General features: G+C 42.6%; 1 protein-coding gene across 1 annotated transcript; it reads left to right on the forward strand.

Moving 5' to 3' along the window:
• Positions 1-1,649: 1,649 nt before the first annotated feature.
• On the forward strand, positions 1,650-19,797 carry cops9 (COP9 signalosome subunit 9). Its single transcript, XM_048542603.2, has 3 exons — positions 1,650-1,800; positions 8,063-8,135; positions 19,508-19,797. Exons 1-3 carry the CDS (start codon positions 1,738-1,740, stop codon positions 19,543-19,545), a joined length of 174 nt encoding a protein of 57 aa, XP_048398560.1. The 5' UTR covers positions 1,650-1,737; the 3' UTR covers positions 19,546-19,797.
• The last annotated feature ends 419 nt before the right edge of the window (positions 19,798-20,216 follow it).

The raw sequence follows: 20,216 nt of genomic DNA on the forward strand, positions 1-20,216 counted from the left end.
CATTTTATTGAATGTATTCATAACCTCAGTCTGTTTTTTTTCCCTTTGTGTGATGTGTGCATTGGCTCATTTTTGGAAAGGTCAGATTAAACAAATTCGTTCACCATGGGCTCAGTGTAGTAGGTTTGATTTATGTCTTCTGTAGCTGCCTGCATGTTACACTGATGAATCCACTGATAGGAGACTGAAATTCACTTTGAAGAGACAAAGTTGATTTTAAAAGGTTGTTTTCATATGCATGTTTTTATTATTTACATTTTAGTATTAATTTCCATATCTAATTATGTTAAAATTAAAGACTGGACATCCCTCCATATAACCAACGATATGGTTTGTGTTTTTAACTGTAGTATCATACTGATTGAGTCACTCCAATATAGCAAATGGGCTGCGGCAATATATCATTTAACTAAGAGGAAGGAAAAGAAATTCCAACTTTCTGGTACTGAAAGAAACAACAACTGATTGATATACATGAGACATAATTTACTTAGATGCTTCACAAAACATGCTTGAGGAGTAACTTTGTTTACTTTCCACACTCATTGTCTATGTTTATTTATTTCTACAAAATAGTTGTAATTTATTTTGTTCTTTTGGCTGTTTATGATAGGCAGAGTGCTGCTTGCGGTCCCAAAACCCAAAACAAAGTGCCTACTGTTAGATGTGATTCTTCCATTCAGCTCGATAATCATTAGCCTGCTAATAGCTATACCACCAACAAATTAATCAGTCAAGCTTGTAAGTTGGCTCGTTTATACTTGTTAAAAATGACATACACTCATGTCAGAGTAGGAAAATGTTTATGTAGTACATCTTCTTAGAACAATGCAGGAGCTTGGTGAGCTTATTACACGCTCTGTAGAAGTGCCTCAATTGTTGAGTCAGGTTGCCAACCAATCAGCACCCATTTCAACTGCAGGAAAAATGTTATTACCACTTGAAGTCAAAAAGCTTGGTATCTTATCTCTTTCAGCAATATTTGAGGTCTGTAGATGCAATTGTTTCAAAAGATTTACTGAAGTCATAGTTTACTCCATTTGTGAACTACGAATGTGGCATCTGTGCAAATCTTCCTCTACAACATTTCTTTGAATCTATGGACCTTTCATCAATGGTGAAGCTGGATTTTTTTTGAAGTTTGGGTAAAACAATGAGGCACATATGGAAACATGAAGATCTGGGGTTTCTGGCCCCTTCAGTGATTTGTAATGATGAAACCTATACTCTCAATCTATTTGTTACTGAGTGGGTCAGCTTTCACGAAGAACTCAATTATATTCACATCAGTTTGACGTTGTTACTAGTATTAACAAAATCTGAAGTACCAATATTTGAAACTGTGTAGAATAACATCAGCACTTGCAAATATCTGCTTTCTCAAGCTTGCTAATTTGGGAGAATTATTTCCTTTGCTCCAAAACGTTGTGAAATCGGCAGTCTGTGGATTTACTTTGTCGATATCGGCAAAACGTTGCTGCTAGAACATCAGTTTACAAAAGAAAACATTATTTAAAGCATTACTGACAACTCCATGTCTGAGAGAGTGTAGGCCTCTGGGCCCTTTCTGGACGCACCCCCGCCCCACTCAAATCCAAACCCAGGCAGCAGCGGAACCTTTCTTCGGGGAGCCGGGTTTCCGGGGACCCGAGCGGGCGCGGTGCCGGAAGGGCCGTCTGTTGGTGAGCCCCGGGTTCGGAGACGGGCGGAGGTCAGGGACGGAGGATTCCGGTGACGATGAAGCCGGCGGTGGACGAGATGTTCCCGGAGGGCGCGGGGCCGTACGTGGATCTGGATGAGGTTTGTGAGGATTGGGGGAAGGGGTGAGATTTGTTAGGGGGGGGGGTAAGTGGGAGTTGATGGGGGAGGGGGAATGGGGGAGGGGCGAGGGGGGAGATGAGGGGGGAGGGGCGAGGGGGGAGATGAGGGGGGTGGGGCGAGGGGGGATGGGGGAGGGGGGAGGGGGGAGGGGCGGGGGGAGGGGCGAGGGGGGAGGGGCGAGGGGGGAGGGGGGAGGGGCGAGGGGGGGAATGGGGGATGGGCGAGGGGGGGAATGGGGGAGGAGGGGAGGGGGGGAGGGGGGAGGGGGGGAATGGGGGAGGAGGGGAGGGGGAGATGGGGAGGGGGGAGGGGCGAGATGGGGATGGGGGAGGGGCGAGGGGGGATGGGGGAGGGGCGAGGGGAGGGGCGAGGGGAGGGGGGGGAGGGGCGAGGGGAGGGGGGGGAGGGGCGAGGGGAGGGGGGGGAGGGGCGAGGGGAGGGGGGGGAGGGGCGAGGGGAGGGGGGGGAGGGGCGAGGGGAGGGGGGGGAGGGGCGAGGGGAGGGGGGGGGGAGGGGCGAGGGGAGGGGGGGGAGGGGGGGGAGGGGCGAGGGGAGGGGGGGGATGGGGGAGGGGCGAGGGGGGGGGATGGGGGAGGGGCGGGGGGATGGGGGAGGGGCGAGGGGAGGGGCGAGGGGAGGGGGGGGAGGGGCGAGGGGAGGGGGGGATGGGGGAGGGGCGAGGGGAGGGGGGGATGGGGGAGGGGAGGGGGGGAGGGGCGAGGGGAGGGGGGGATGGGGGAGGGGCGAGGGGGGGATGGGGGAGGAGGGGGGCGATGGGGGAGGGGCGAGGGGGGGGATGGGGGAGGGGGGGAATGGGGGAGGGGGGGATGGGGGAGGGGGGGAGGGGGGGATGGGGGAGGGGGGGAGGGGGGGAATGGGGGAGGGGGGGAGGGGGGGATGGGGGAGGGGGGGAATGGGGGAGGGGGGGAGGGGGGGATGGGCGAGGGGGGGAATGGGGAGGGGGGGAGGGGGGGATGGGCGAGGGGGGGAATGGGGGAGGAGGGGAGGGGGGGATGGGCGAGGGGGGAGGGGGGGATGGGGGATGGGGGAGGGGGGGATGGGGGAGGGGGGGGGAGGGGGGGAATGGGGGAGGAGGGGAGGGGGGGATGGGCGAGGGGGGAGGGGGGGGAGGGGGGGATGGGGGGAATGGGGGAGGAGGGGAGGGGGGGATGGGCGAGGGGGGAGGGGGGGGAGGGGGGGATGGGGGGGGAGGGGGGGGAGGGGCGAGGGGGGAGGGGGGGATGGGGGGGGAGGGGGGGGAGGGGGGGGATGGGGGGGAGGGGGGGATGGGGGAGGGGCGAGGGGGGGGGGGAGGGGAGGGGGGAGGGGGGGAGGGGGGAGGGGGGGAATGGGGGAGGAGGGGAGGGGGGGATGGGCGAGGGGGATGGGGGAGGGGCGAGGGGGGGGGGAGGGGAGGGGGGAGGGGGGGAATGGGGGAGGAGGGGAGGGGGGGATGGGCGAGGGGGGGGAGGGGGGAGGGGGGGGAGGGGGGAGGGGGGGAATGGGGGAGGAGGGGAGGGGGGGATGGGCGAGGGGGGGGGGGGAGGGGGGGATGGGGGAGAGGGGGGAGGGGGGGATGGGGGAGAGGGGGGGAGGGGGGGATGGGGGAGAGGGGGGAGGGGGGGAAGGGGGGGAAGGGGGGAGGGGGGGGAAGGGGGGAGGGGGGGAGGGGGAGGGGGGGGATGGGAGGGGATTGGGGAGGGGGATGGGAGGGGTTTGGTGAATACTTGACGAAGTGGGGCTCGGTGGGAGGAGGGAGTAAAGGAGACCGGAATGAACCATCAGGGACAGGCCGCCCGCGCTACAGGGTTACGAATTGAATAGCAACCTCCAGGACCGTGCTGAATGCAGCCTTGCAGGGGGACAAAATCACAGGACGTTAAACACCATTGCATTCTCTTATTTTAAAAAAAGGGTGTCCAAGTGGGATCTGGCTGACAGTCATCAGATTGGATCAGGAATCGTTTTGCTTTCCAGTTGGTGTAGGAATGCAGTGAGATGTACGATGAACGTGTTGTCCGAACCGTGTCGGGGCAAGTCTTGCGATGGAGTTTCCAGGAATAGATAGTTGCCAACCCAGGTCCAGTGCCAAGTGGTTGTGGATGGCAAGGGGGGAGGAGTGAGAGCAAGGAAACAACAGTATTTACATAGCTCCATTATTGGAAACAACACATCCCTCACACCCCGCCCCCGCCACAACCGCCCCCAGAGGATCTCCCTCGTTCTCACATTGCACCCCACCAACCTCCGGATACAAAGCACCATCCTCCGACACTTCCGCCATCCACAATCCGACCCCACCACCACCACCACCCAAGACATTTTTCCATCCCCACCCTTGTTTGCCTTCCGGAGAGACCACTCTCTCCACGACTCCCTTGTCCGCTCCACACTCCCCTCCAACCCCACCACACCCGGCACCTTCCCCTGCAACCGCAGGAAGTGCTACACTTGCCCCCACACCACCTCCCTCACTGCATCCCAGGCCCCAAGATGACCTTCCATATTAAGCAGATGTTCACCTGCACATCTGCCAATGTGGTATATTGTATCCATTGTACCCGATGTGGCTCCCTCTACATTGGGGAAACCAAGCAGAGGCTTGGGGACTGCTTTGCAGAACACCTCCGCTCAGTACGCAGCAAACAACTGCACCTCCCAGTCGCAAACCATTTCAACTCCCCCTCCCATTCTTTAGACGACATGTCCATATGGGCCTCCTGCAGTGCCACAATGATGCCACCCAAAAGTTGCAGGAACAGCAACTCATATTCCGCTTGGGAACCCTGCAGCCCAATGGTATCAATGTGGACTCCACAAGCTTCAAAATCTCCCCTCCCCCCACTGCATCCCAAAACCAGCCCACCTGTCTCCGCATCCCTAACCTGTTCTTCCTCTCACCCATCCCTTCCTCCCACCTCAAGCCGCAACTCCATTTCCTACCTACCACCTCATCCCACCTCCCTGACCTGTCTGCCTTCCCTGGACTGACCTATCCCCACCCGACCTCCCCACCTATACTCTCCTCTCCACCTATCTTGTTTTCTCTCCATCTTCGGTCCGCCTCCCCCTCTCTCCCTATTTATTCCAGAACCCTCTCCCCATCCCCCTCTCTGATGAAGGGTCTAGGCCCGAAACGTCAGCTTTTGTGCTCCTGAGATGCTGCTTGGCCTGCTGTGTTCATCCAGCTCCACACTTTGTTATCATTGAAATCAGAATATCAGATGAGCAGTGTGACAAATTAGAAGCAATTAGGAGTCAACAGAAGTAGCAGTGACATCAAAACAGAAGGTTCTGGAGAAACTCAGCAGGTCTGGGAACATCTGCGAAGAAAGAAACGAAGCTCACATTTCAAGTCCAGTATGATGCTTTCTCCAGCATTTTCTGTTTTTATTTCAGATCTCCAGCTTCTGTAGTGTTTTTAATTTTATTGAACTGGTATTGAGGTTGAGTTAGGTGAAAAGGAAGAAGTCACATTTCAGATATACAGGGCACTAATACAAACGCAGAGTTTCAGAAACATTCATCTGGAGCCCTGTTTTCAGTTCTGGTGCTCACACTTCAAGCAATGTGTACATGTTAAATGAGGGCATATTCTGTTATATTTGGGAAGTTGAGTTGTATAATTGAGGGGATGATGTTACTACTGAAACTGGAGGAGTGCACTGTTACTGTAGTTCCACTACTCCATGAAGTAAAATAAAAATGCTTTTATTCCAATTAAATAAATCTTTGTAAATTGTATTTTTAACCAAATTATAATAACTAGCGTTTTTAATAAACACATTTCATAGTTTGTTATCAAAACAAAGCCTTATTAATTGATTAACATATGTGGTGAGGTATAGAGAGCTATAAATGCTTATCCCTGTAAACATCCGTAATTATGCAAAATCTTCAGGAAAGTGGGGTGGGGGGGAATTTTCTGCAGAGCTCAACTTTCTGAAAATGACACTGGTCAGTGAGTTATTCTTGAAAATATAAGGATAAAGCATAAGATGTTCTGGATTCTATTTGCTGTTCTGCCGCATGAAGTCGGGTAAATTTTGCACTAAGTAATGAATTAAGTGCATTAGTCTTGCATGGTTGTCCTCAAGTCTTGTAGGCACAGCTTGCTCAGGAAGCACAATCCTGAGATGTTATTTCAGTCACTGTTTCAAAAAAAAAGAGGTTTCAACCTGAACTGATGTAGTGTTTTCTTTATAGAAATGAGAGATCAGCTAGGCAGTTTGTATGTAGTGGGTTTTTCTTCAACTTCTCCAAGTCCAAGCCTCAGCAGACTTTGCTTCAATTGAACCAGGTAAAGACAGTCACTGTTCAAAATTGCCCCAGGTGTGTCTACAGTAAAACAAGCAGTTATCATCTGCCGTTTGGTTTCTAGGAAGCTTTGCATACAAATAAACCTTCAGAATGCCCAGGGAACTTTCAACGACCTAATAAGGAAGCCACTTCAAATATGTCTACAAAATGTGAATTAAATTTATTTTTCCTCAATCCATCAAAACTTCAGTCTTCCGAGCCTTATTAGACATAAAGCAAAATTGTCACAATTGAAATATGATAGCATTCCATAGCGTACCTACAGAAAAAAAAATTCCTTAAGTGGGATTAAAAACAAAAGTGAGAATCTTAAAATTAGAAACAGACCACCAACAAAGAGAAAAGAATGATGGAAATCTGAAACTCTCCCTCAGATGACTATGGATATTAAATTTTGAAATCTGAGATTGATTGTTTTTTGTAGGGTGAGTATCAAAAAAAATGCAGCGCACATGAATAAACAACAATGATTTTCAGCTGAAAATCAATGATGAAAGTGGCTCAATGGCACTCCTGGCTTACTCTTATGTTCCTGTTGCAATGGAGCCTTCATTATTTACACTCCTTCCTTCTGCCAGATGTATTGCAAATCAGCCCCAATATTACTGGTCTAGGCCCGAAACGTCAGCTTTTGTGCTCCTGAGATGCTGCTGGGCCTGCTGTGTTCATCCAGCCTCACATTTTATTATCTTGGATTCTCCAGCATCTGCAGTTCCCATTATCACTGATATATAACTCTGCGTGGTTATCTTTTGCTTTTAGTGAACTTCTTTAGTTCTCTTTAAGAACATCACAAATATTCATTTGTTGTTGGTTATTACGTACATATCTTCATTCTCTTTCTCATTATTTCTGTGCCACATATGGGACAAAAAAATTCAGGAGCTCCTGGAAAAAATATTTTAAAAATGCTCATGAATCATACAAACATTTGAAAGTGTATTTGGACTGGAACAATTGTGCATGTACAGATTTCAGTTGATAATTCCTCCCCAAATCAATTGTTTTGATAGTCAATTTGCCAAGCCCTTAAACTCTGAACTTCTGTACCAAGCCCTCTTTACTTCTGTTCCTCTGAGATATTCCTCCCAGCTTATACCTTTCATGAAACTTTTGGTATTTGATTACAATATCCATATCTTTATGTGGCTGAGTGTCAAATATTATTATGTAATAGTCATATGAAATGTATTGGAATTTTATTTCATTACTCCACCTGAGAGAAAGGGCATATTGTTTGTTTTCTGCTATAATAAAATTGGTGAATACAGTTTAAAATCCATTCTGTGGCAACTTTCTGGTACTTCTCTTTTATTAGTGTTTTATTTAATAATAAAATCACGAATGTGCTATTCTGGGAAGTGAAGTGTAGCTCCTACTCTAATGTGTTGGTTCTGATATTTTAATGTTACATTTTCACCTCGTATTGATATTCTCCTTTACAGTAAGGTAATGAGTTGTACTTGATTATGAATCTGTTGGCAGTACTCCAGGATATTTTCAAATGGGCGTTCTTCACGTGAATGTCTAGATGGGAGTATTCACAGCTTGATTATAGCCACAACATGGCCACATTTGTCTTGTCCTTTACAATGCCTAAAAGTGTACTTTACACTGGAATCAGGAGCAGAAAACATGGCTGATGGTTTATTTCATCCCTTTCCTTTGTAACTGTCCTGTAGTCACCATACACCTATCCATTTAGAATTGAATCATAGAATAATACAGTACAGAAGAGAACCTTTGGCCCATTGGATCTGTACAGCCAATCTGGAATTATTAGATTCTGTAGCATCCTGTATATTTAAGTCATTGGGAGAAGTTAGAATGTGCTATTTTTCAACATAAATGAAAAACTTAACAACCTTTGAAGCCCATTAAATAAATTGAAATAACTCCAGTCTTTTTCTTTATCTTTCAGGCCGGAGGAAGCTCAGGACTTCTGATGGATCTAGCAGCTAATGAAAAAGCAGTCCATGCAGATTTCTTTAATGGTGAGATAATCTTCAGTAACATCTTGGGACTATTTTACACACTCAGCATTTTTGTCACATGTATTGTGGCTGTTTAAGTAGTTTCTGCTTTAATTTGCAAATACCTTTATGTGTAGGAGATGTTGAAGTTTGAAACTCTCCCAGGTCAGACAGCATCTATTGAGAGAAATTTAATGTTTTGGGCCATGATAACCCATCAGTAATCTTCCTTTTGCTTTTAAATCACTTACAAAGGATGTGGGTTAGTAGTGCGTAAATGAACTTAAGGTGCAGATCAGCTGTGTTCTAATGGGAATGGTTGGTGTACAGGCTGAAGGAACTGACTGTCTTATTCCTTTGTTGTGGTGAGGGATTCATTTTCATTCTTCTGTAACATTACCTCATATGCAATCATGTATCCTCTACATGTTTTTGATTGTTTGATACATATCTCTAATACTTTTGTCCTGTGTAGTAGTTGTCTCTCAAAATCTTCTACTTTTAACTTGTTCTAAGTCTAAGATCTTGATCTGCTAAGTCTCAATATTTTATGAGTTCAGCATTATCTCATCTGTTTCACTTTCTCAAATCCTCTGCCTTCACAACTCTGGTACTAAATCCACTTGACTAGTAAAGTCCATCTTTGTTGTAAGTAATTCTGTGTTTTTTTGTTTCTCATCATGTTAAAATTCATTAATGCTGATGTATTCTTTGGAACTGCTGGCCATTATAATTTGATAAAAGTAGGGTAATCTGAATGGTTTTCCATTACTCACCCTTAAAAATGGCTGGATTCTAAACAGAGTGATTTAGTCAACATTGAAGTTATCTTTTCTCAAAAAAAAGGAAAATGACCCTGACATAAAAACGTTTTATTTAAAAAAAGAAAACAATAGACTTGTGTTTGCAAATGGTGCACTTAATTTTTTAAAAATATTTTCTGTTTTGTTTTCCGATCTAGTCAATTTGAAATTGGTTTTCATGTTACTTTGCCCAAAATTACAATTTTAAAAAAATATATCTATACAGCATAAGATAGTGCAGTTATGGCTTGGGATGTTCAGCTGCTATTGGTTTTCCCCACCGCTAGATGGCATCAGCTGTTTGTTGCAGCAGGTGTCAAGTCTGACAGACGCTGTTTAAAATAGTGGTGTTTTTCAAGCATCCGATTGTAAAATTTCAGATCAAGTGAATTTGTTTGCTGGATATTAGACACCCAGTTTTTACATCCCGAATCTGAAGATGGGTATGTGATAAGGTGATGAGTAAAGTTCAGCTGTTCTGTGCAGTCTTCACCCCTTATGAGGAAAGTTCCTGCAATTTTTTTTCACATGCTACACCAGACATCCTCTGGCTTCTTTGAAAAAACTTTTTAAACTTGAGACAATCTTTCACATCTTGGTTGTTCAGTTTACATTGCATTCACACTGTTCTTAGAACCTTGACAGTCACCAAAGATTGGTTGCAAAAACAATAGATCAGGATTTCACCATTTTAAAGTCAGACTTTTACCTGTCGCATATATAAATTCATTCTTAATTTTCTTAAATAAATAAACTGAAAGGGTGTATTTAGCTCCATTTAACTCAAGATAGTAAGATTTGAACAGGAAAGAGTCTAATGTACCATAAATGCAGTGTTGCACTGCATGTGTAGTTTATGATTTTAACATGCAATTTTGCGAATAAAAGCTTCAATTATTTTTAGAGTTGCAGCTAACTACATTTCATTTACCATGAGGATTCCATTCAGAATCCCTGTAATGCAACCTCAGTTTATCATATCATCGATAATTACTTTTTAATAAGTACAACAAATGTTTGATACTGCTAGGATTTCACTTTATGACAAGTAACGATTAATTACTCTTTATTACTAGCCTGAAGGTCTTATAAAACAAATAAACCATGTTTCTATTAGCTATTTTCTCCAAACAAACTGTCTTCCTGTAGACAATGCATTATCTCTAAGCTCAAGGTGTTTCATCACTCAGTTATTACTAATAATTTGGATTGCAGTGCCTGAAAGAGTGAGAGGAGATTCACCAGTAACCTTTATTTTGAAAAAAAAAACTGTCTTAGGAAACAGAATTCTTCCAGGCGATACAGAAAATGGCATAGAAGTAGGATTAGTTCAAATAGCTCTTACATAAAATACAACATTGATATGATGGGCTGAGTGACCTATGTACTGTATAATTTGGCCCTTCCCTTCATGCTTCTTTGGTAATTGTCACCTTTTCACTTCATGCTGATGTCTTGTATGCTTTATACGTTGTGATGACAGTTGTCGTATTCTCTGTTAAACTGAGTTGAGTACAATATACTGTTCTTACTTGAGGAATTATTTTTGTTTAATTCCTCATGACTACTTGTACTGTCTTGACTTCTGTATTCTTTAGTGGAAGCTATCTCTTTCTAAATACTTCAATATTCCAAACAATCTGACTTAACCATTTCCCTCTCACCAAATTTGGCAGTTCTACTAGGGCTGCAAAATTATTGATTAACTTGATTTTCCTACTTAACATACTTATTTCGGTTCTAAAATTTCCAGTATCAACAAGCCAACATCTAAATGCTCATTTATCCAAATTTCATATATTAAAAAATAAAGTACTTCCCATTTAAGACATTTTAAGGTCATTTAGACTTTTGAATTTACTTTTCTAGAGGGCAGTGAAGACTGAGTCATTAACACAACTTTGAATATTCTCAAACTTTTGATGTACAAGCGAGTTATAGGGTGCAGGCAGGAAAGTGGAGTTGAGGCCGTGGCAGATCACCTGTAGTCTTGCAGAAATGTATAGCAACGTATATCAATCAAATGGTGCAGGGTGTAGCCTATTGGCTGGATAATAAGAATCAAGCAAAGACAGATAATTTTCTAGTTGACAGAATGTAAAGAGTGGTGCACCACAGCACTGACACCTCAGCTTGATACAAATATAGAACTGATTTGGATGAAGGACTGAAAGTATGGTTGCAAGTTGTGAAGCACAATTAGGCTAAAAAGGGAAATAGATAGGTAATTGAGTGAAGATCTGGTGAATTAAGTATAATGTGGAAAAATGTAAAATTGTCTGTTTTAGCCTCAAGAAGGTTGGTAGCTTGCAGAGCTTTGAGGTACGGAAGCATCTAGGTTCACTAGTGCATGAATCACAAAAGGTTAGTGTGCAGGTGAGCTCCCGGGTGAGAACAGATGAATTGGCTCCACTTCTTTGTTCACCCGTACCCTTGCTTGGTCACAAAGTTAATTTTTTAAAACAAGAACCCCCCCTTGTATGGATGCTTTTCTTGTAGACAAAATACATTCCTTTTACAAAGGAGTCAGTTTAATCTAGCTTATTGTATACTAAGTATAAGAATAACTAATAGTGTATCACACATACACTCTGATTAGAAGTGAATCCAAAAAAATGTTAAAAGCTTAACAGATCAACTGCCAAGTCAGTTGTGAAAAATAGACGATAGACATTGAATGAATTAACCTTATTGTCATGTACTCAAATGGGTAAGTGAAAGGTTTTTAAGTCACCGTTTACAGCACCATCTTAGATACAAATGTACTCAAGTACCCTCCTTTGTTACAGAACAGAGAAACAAAGAAAAAAAGTTACATTACAGCTATACACATTATGATCATAATTTAGAAAAAGCAAGAAACAGTTAAAAAGATAAACATCACAGCCTGTCTCTCAAAGCTTTCTGCAGCAGACCAATGCAGGAGCTTCCATGTGACATCGGTATTCACCAATTCGCCAAGGAGAGGGACATGACAGATGTTGAGGTTAGGGATAGATGTTTGCTTACTCTAGGTCAAGTTGACATAAGGAAGGAGGAAGTGTTGGGTATCCTAAAAGACATTAAGGTGGACAAGTCCCCAGGTCTGGATGAGATCTATCCTGTGTCCTTTTTGGCTGGCAGCTCTGTGAGTGAGAGAATCCTGGGGGCCTGTTTCCTTTTGATTGGCTCGCTGACTTGTATAATTCAATGAAAGTCCTTTATCTGCAACGTGGAGGCAACTAGTAGTGATTCATCGACTGTGACCTTCAAAGCATACCAGCACTTGCACCCACACTAATACCTCAACTCATTAGCACACCTTTTCCTACTAGTACACAATGCATGTTCACATTGGCTTTTAACCCCTGTTCCTGTGTATTCTCAACAAGGAAAAATGCAGGACATGTTTCTCACCCTGACTACTGTTTTTCTCTCCCATTATATTTGCAATCTGAAATAACTGAGAGATTACAGTTCACTTCATAGTGCCTTTCTCGCTCTTAAATCCATCCTTTGAGATTTTAGGGTCTCGCTCTCTCTCTGCCCCTGCCCCCCGCTCCCAAAAAGCCACTGAATTGACACCCACAGTATGTCCTTTTTCTATAAGAAAACTCATAATTGTAAGTTCTTACAGTTGATCACCTGTGATCATTTCATGGTACAGCAAATAGGTAAGAATGTTAAGTGGCAGCTTATTCTTCCATAATGCAAGGCATGGTGAAACCATTTGGAACATTGTATGGAGAGTTGGTTTCATTCAGGGAAGGATTTAAATACATTGGAAGCAAATCTGATACGGTTCACTCGGCTAGCATCTTGAATATGTCAGCTGTCATATAAGGCTAGATTAAACCAGCTAGGTCTGTGTTATCTGGAGTTTGGAAGAATAAAAGGTGACTTAATTGAAACATAGAAGTTTCTGAGGGCTTGACATCAAAAAGTTGTTTCCTGTTGCGGGAGAAAATAGAACTAGACATTCCACATTTATGCCAAATGTTATTACCTCTTGCTAATTCATTTGCATACAATATCTCATTAAATTGTATCCATACCTGCAGGAATAACTAGTGGAGGGGAATGGGAGATGGGGGAAGGTGTCACCATTCAACTGCCAACAGGCACTAGGATACCACTGCTGTCACCTCATTAATAAGCTGTGCCCTCGTGCTTTGGGTGGGGAGGGTCAGTGATGAGTGGGTCCATAGTGCACATGGAATGCATGTTAACTGATGGATTTTAGCCCTAGTATTCACAGATTAATTTTTGTCCCTGTTCTCTCGGGCTGTCTGGAGTGGGAAATAAAGCATAACTTTCTGTCTCTGGGGAAGGAGCTCTGCTATTGGTAGGTTCCCAAGGCAGAAACTCTCCAAAGAAGCTGAATCAAATGCCCAGTCTTCAATAAAGCCTGAATGCAGGAGGTAGTAGCATAGTGATAAGGTCCCTGTTCTTGTTGCTGAAAAGAGTATTTAAGTACAATTAATTGATACATCTGGAATAAAATGCTAATCTCAAGAATAACAGTGAAACTATTGGATTGTTGTTTCTTTTTTAAAAAAGCACTTCTGGTTAATTACTGTTCCTCCGGCAGAAATCTGGAGGAAATTACCCAGTCTAATCTACATTATCTCCAGACAGACCAATACACACAAGTCTTAACTATCGTCTGAAAGCTTCTTTTTTATGTGTTAATGGGTTGAGAGGCTGCTGGCTAGGCCAGCACTTATTGCCCATCCCTAATTACCCAGAGGGCAGTTAAGGTCAACAATGGAGTCGCATGTAGGCCAGACCAGTAAGGATAGCAGTTTCCTTCTCTAAAGGACGTTAGTGAACCAGATGGGTTTTTCTAATAATCAACGATGGATTCATGGTCATCATTAGTCTCTTAATTCCAGACTTTCATTGAGTTCAAATTCCACTATGGTGGCACTTGAACCTGGGTCCCCAGAATATTAGTTCATCCCCAGCCCAGTTCATCCCCTCCCCCCACTGCACCACACAACCAGCCCAGCTCTTCCCCCCCACCCACTGCATCCCAAAACCAGTCCAACCTGTCTCTGCCTCCCTAACCGGTTCTTCCTCTCACCCATCCCTTCCTCCCACCCCAAGCCGCACCCCCAGCTACCTACTAACCTCATCCCACCTCCTTGACCTGTCCGTCTTCCCTGGACTGACCTATCCCCTCCCTACCTCCCCACCTACACCCTCTCCACCTATCTTCTTCACTCTCCATCTTCGGTCCGCCTCCCCCTCTCTCCCTATTTATTCCAGTTCCGTCCCCCCATCCCCCTCTCTGATGAAGGGTCTAGGCCCGAAACGTCAGCTTTTGTGCTCCTGAGATGCTGCTTGGCCTGCTGTGTTCATCCAGCCTCACATTTTATTATCTTGGAATCTCCAGCATCTGCAGTTCCCATTATCTCTCCCCAGAATATTACCTGGGTCTCTGGAATAACAGTCCAGTGATAATACCACTAGAGTATTGACACCCCATGGATTGCAGCAGTTGGAAATGGGCAATGAATACCGACCTTGCCAGTGTGCTCATGTCTCAAGAATGAATAAAAAGAAACTCCATTTGTTAAACTGCATAGAGTAATCTAGGAATCTGAATTTAGATTTAAAATTTTTCCAGAATGTGATTAAAATGCTCAGAGTTGAATCAAATGAATCAATTTATTGCTCTTGAGAGGTTTTACAGTATTTCAAATAATCAAGGGATCAGTCAGAAACCGGTTGGGAGCCATTACTCAACAACAGTATTCTGACAAGCTTTATGTGATGTAAGAATGTTACTGAAGGTAGTTGTCATCTGATGGCAGGAGAACGATCACTAATAATACACTGGAACCATTTTGTAATTTTTACTGATCACAGCTGAAGGCAAAGCAGATCCTAGAGTGAAACTTGATAGACCGTAAGTTTAAGTTTTGCAGTCTCGTTGCCATGATGGTCAGTCACTGGCAAGTTCGGTATTCATTGCCCATTTCCAACTGCTGCAATCCACGGGGTGTCAATACCCTAGTGGTATTATTAGGTATTACACAAGGATACAAATTTTTTTTTACAATATTTACTACACAGAAGGAATAAAACAAATATATGACAATTTGGCAAATTCTTAACCTAAACTGCAACACAAAGATGCAGTCCTTTCCTAACAATATCCTTTACAGATGCTCTATTATCACTCCATTCTTAACTTCTAAATATCTCACTAAGCTGATGAGTTTGGCAGCGATGCCTTTTAGACTTGCTTCACATACATCAGATGTGATTCTCTTCATTCCTGTCTCTCCCAGAGGCACGTGTGCAGAATATCTCCCTGATTCTTTCCACTGAACTGAGAGAGAAATTCAAGGTCTTTTCCGGTCATTTTCTCTGGGCTGCTAGAAACTAAAGTCATCTTTCCAGTTTGAAGACTTCATTAACTAAACTGCCCTTCTGCAGATGCAAAACTATTCTTGTGAACTGACATGTGATTCTGGCCTGTGATCATTTGGGTTTCTGTAGTTGCAAAGAGTTCCACTTTATCAGTGTTTCATCAATTAACTTCATGGGTAGTTAGTTAGAGCCACATGCTTTCTTGGAAATGATATTTGAACCAACTGTTCAAAAGTCACTTTACGAATATGTCTTCAAAAATGAAGACTTCTTCACAGAACTGAAAACTGAAATCTATTCCACTCCATCAAATCCAAGTTCCCTATAAACTGACACCACACAGGCCAGATGGGTTACAGATCAATCATAACCCTGAGGAACACGCTATTATTTTACAGTAAAAGAAGACTTATATTGCTTTTAACATTTTTTGTACTAATTCACTTATTTTAATATGTTCTTCAAGTTCCCATCGTAGCCTGAAACTGTCTGAAAATTATAGATGTATTCAAATAAATTCACAAGATTCAGATTATTTGCTTGCTTTATCAAACATCAAGACATAGGAACAGGAGATAGACTGTTGTGCCTGTGGAGCTTGTTTTTATTCTCTTCGATCACTGGTGATTATCTACCTCACTGCCACTTTTCTGCACTTCATACGCCTTGATGTTGTATCAGTTTGTGCTCCTGAGATGCTGCTTGGCCTGCTGTGTTCATCCAGCTCCACACTTTGTTATCTATGCCTTGATGTTATTAGTTTTCAGCAATCTATCATTTTCTATTTTAATATGCTCAGTGATTGAGTTTCTGCTGTCCTCTGGCAGAGAGGATTCAAAGGCTTTCTCACCCTCCAAATGAAGAAATCCCTCTTTCTCTCATTCTTTTGCCTGAGATTATATCCCCTGAGTTTAGACTCTTGATCCATTGTATCTACATCCAACAAATCATGCTGTCTGAAAATGTTACAAGTTTCAATGAGGTCATCATTGTAAATTCTGGAGAATCTAGGCTTAATTTGCTCAACCCTTCATCAAAAAACAATCCTATTGTCTGAGGGATTAATCTGTCTGTTGAACTACCTTTAAGTGTATCTTTCATTAGATAAAGGGCTCTAAACTATACATGATGCTCCAGGTAAGTTCTCAGCAAGACTCTATACAACTTCAGTAAGGCATTTTTATTCCTGTCCTCAAATCCCTTTACTAACATATCAATTGCCCTTTTGTTTTTTTAAATACTGTGTTTGCCTTTCCGCTTTTTGTACTGATCCTATAGCTCCAATTACTCAGAGTTTGCATGTTATATTTACAGAGGAAATTACTTAGCCATATTAAAAATGATGAAACGCTGCAAAATCATTAATTTTTTAATAGGTACTGAAACACTTCGTGGGCAGTGTGATTCCTGTGGATATGAATTTCTTTCAAGCTGAAAATTACAACCTGTGTTCTGTGGTGCATTCTGTGGGTAGCAGTTTTCAAGTGTTAAACAGTTATGTGCAGATTGAGATACTGTGGCGTGGCAATGAAACACTTTTTTTCTTGAGCTGTTTTCAAAATTTGCCTGTACTTTCTGTTCCAATAACCGTGGATGACTGATTCTAACATACTGATATAGACATTGCCTGCACTGTTACACTTAGATTGCTTGAAGATGCAAGTTTAAAAGGGTTTCCCATATCCTGCGTTGTTAATACTGCATCCATGGAGGGTTATCTAACAAATGTAGGACTGCATTTATTTTAATCTTCCTACTGCCTTTAAAGATGCTTTTCTTCCCACCACTAAGAATGCAATGATTGTCCTGCTTGTGTGTGCCAAAGCAATAATTTTTTAAAAAAAGTATTTTTGTGAATTTTTTAAAAAGTCTTTTGAAAATGTTCCAAGAGATTGTTTGTTTGCTTATTTTTCCTGGAGTTCTCATTTAATCTGTTAAAGACTTTGACAGTGGGGGTCATTGCAAATCTTGCTTAAATAATTCCAAAGTGAGTATTTGAGACCTTATTAAAAAGCGAATGCAACATAATATGAATATTGAATTGAAGTTTGTTAGATTCTGTGGTTAACTGACATGACCAAAACTGTACGGGGATCCCAAGTTTCAGTCCTTCCATGTGTCTAACATTTTAAACACTGATTCATTTCAACTAGTTCAATCAGATTAAGTGGGTTCCACTAACAGGAATTTGTGGTTTCAGGAATGAAAAGGCTTCAGTTGAGCATTGCTATGAAGAGCCTTCCTCTTGTTCAGAAACAGTGTGATTTTTAGGCTTTGCCAAGGCCCCTCACTCTACTTGAACAAAAGCAAAATACTGCTGACACGAAATCTTAAACAAATGCCAAATGCTGAAGAAACTCGACAGGTCTGATAGCATCTGTGGAGAGAAACAGAGTTAACATTTTGAGTGCACGATGACCCTTCTGAACAGTTCTGAGGAACAGCCATGGTGAACTCAAAATGTTAACTCTGTTTTTGGCTCCACAAATGCTTCCAGACCTGCTGAGATTCTCCAGCATTCTTGAAGGATCTGTGGGGAGAAAGCATGAGTTAATATTTCAAGTCTGGTGACTTCTCACCGCTAGCAGTTTTTGTTTTTGTTTCAGATCTCCAGTATCCGCAGTTTTTAGATTTATTTTACTTAAGCATTGTGTTTGTTCCTTTACTTGTCATGGCGAACAATTTTTTAAAAATTCATTCACAGGATGAGGGCGTCACTGACCAGGCAGCATTTATTGCCCATCCCTAATTGCCCTAATTTGAGTCATCCACATTCCTGTGGGTCTGGAGATATATGTAGGCCAGACCAGGCAAGAATGGCAGTTTCCTTCACTAAAGGACATAAGTGAACCAGATGGGTTTTTCCGACAATTGACGATGGGCTCGTGATCATCATTAGATTCTTAATTCCAGATATTTTATTGAATTCACATTCCACCATCTGCCATGGTGGGGTTTGAACACAGGTCCCTAAATGTTATCTGGGTGTCTGGATTTACTACTAGGCCATTGCGTCCCCGATGAAGGTATCTAATTGTGGGAGCAGTTTCACCCTACTCCTTCGTAATCAGTGGCTAGAAGTTCACTATTAGTTTTTGCTTTCACAGTCTTAACAGTGCTCTGCCACTGCATAACTTCCATGTAACCCTACACATTGGCACTAAATTGAAAAGCTTACTTAGCGACTTCAATGGCTAATTGGGAAATGCCTGTTGGTGTAGTCGATATAATGAAACACAGTCTTTCTTCTGAATCAGGCTATTATGTTTCTTAACTGGCAGTATAAAATATAGATAATGGATAGTATGAGTAGAAAAGGACCCAAGATCTTGCACCACAACATGCATGAGATGTCAGTTCTGATATTGAATGTGGCTTCAGCCAGATATATTTTTTAGAAACTGAACAAGAGGTCTAGTTCAATTACACAGTGAATTCTTGGAACAAAGCCATTGTCAATTTCAGAATTTCCTGGATTGTAGAGACACTTTAAATACCTATCTATAAATGTGTGAATGGAAAGTGCCAGAGAACTGAATACTTATCTGAAGCAGAGGATAAAACGTAAAACAATATAAATTTGTTTTACTTATCAAATGAATCATCCATCTTTCCACATCAGCATACGGTACTAAAATGATACCGGGTCTTCTTCAGACATTTCTCAACAAGTGATGTTTCTGAACAATAGATTTCTAGGCTGGAGAGCTTTCAGCATTACAATGATGAGGTTGATATAAATTAAGGAATCCATGACTCATTTGGTGCAGATTGCTGATGGCTGGGTCTTAGAGGAGGGAGCTTTACAATTCGCTGTGCTACACTTGGCCTGGGAGTGCTTTGAGCTACCTGAATTGAGAAGCATTCAATCTATCTGAACAAATGGTGGGAGTGGAAAAATATCACCCAACACATCTTGGACTCTAACTGTTGACTGCGATCTGTGCAAAGATTTCCTTGGAGCTTATGTTCTCTTTTTACTTCCCTTTTGTAAGCAAAAAGTAGGATAAATCAAACACGTGTGAGAAATCTTCTAAAAGAAAATGATTGAATTCATAAAATGTAAAGATAACTCAGTTTTTCTAATTTTGATTGCAGCTGCAGATTAGGTGCAATAACTCACAGGAGAAAGATGGAGAGTGTAAGAGAGGAAGAAAAAAGAGAATAGACAAATGATACAGTGTGTCTTGATTTGAAGATATTAACTGTACTTACTGTTTAAATGTTTAGATTTTGAAGACCTATTTGATGATGATGATATTCAGTGATTTGTTCTCCATACATCATCCGAACCATCGTGGATTTCCAAACTTGGGAGAAGGGAAGAGAATGGTCAACACCTTGGAAAATCTGTTACTAATTAATGTTCTATGCCCAAGTGTTGAAGTCAGGACATTTTCTGGAGTGAGAGAATCTACGTCTTACAAACATGCATAGACTTATGTACAGTCACCATGTTAATTATTTTTGACTTTGTAAAGTTGTGAATTTGTTTTATTAAAGGGAAATGTAAAATCTCATGTTTGCTTTGATGTCTTGCAGCTTATTTTTCCTACAGACCTGACACTCCATCAGGAATGCAACATTTTTTGAGGTTTTTCAGATCCTAATCACAGTTAAAAAGTAATTGAAGGGCTGAGTCTTGCACAACACCTGTTGGAGTACACAGGTTGCTTATAATTTTTGAGTAAAGTCTCATTGTTACTTCTGGTTACACAAGTAACTTCATAATCATTTAAGTTCTGTCCACGTAAGCAAGCAGGTTGTATAGAATATATTTTGTTCATTAAATTTCATGCTGGGAATATTACAGAACTCTGAAATCTGTTAAATTCATTTTGAGGGTTCCAGTTTTCTCCTGGAGTTTGATTCAGATGTGAAATGCACATCATTTGAATACCTAATTATCACAAAAATAAGGACAGATGAAAGAAGCAAT

This window comes from Stegostoma tigrinum, chromosome 14 (assembly GCF_030684315.1).
Source record: "Stegostoma tigrinum isolate sSteTig4 chromosome 14, sSteTig4.hap1, whole genome shotgun sequence".
In the NCBI taxonomy this organism is placed as follows: Eukaryota; Metazoa; Chordata; class Chondrichthyes; order Orectolobiformes; family Stegostomatidae; genus Stegostoma; species Stegostoma tigrinum.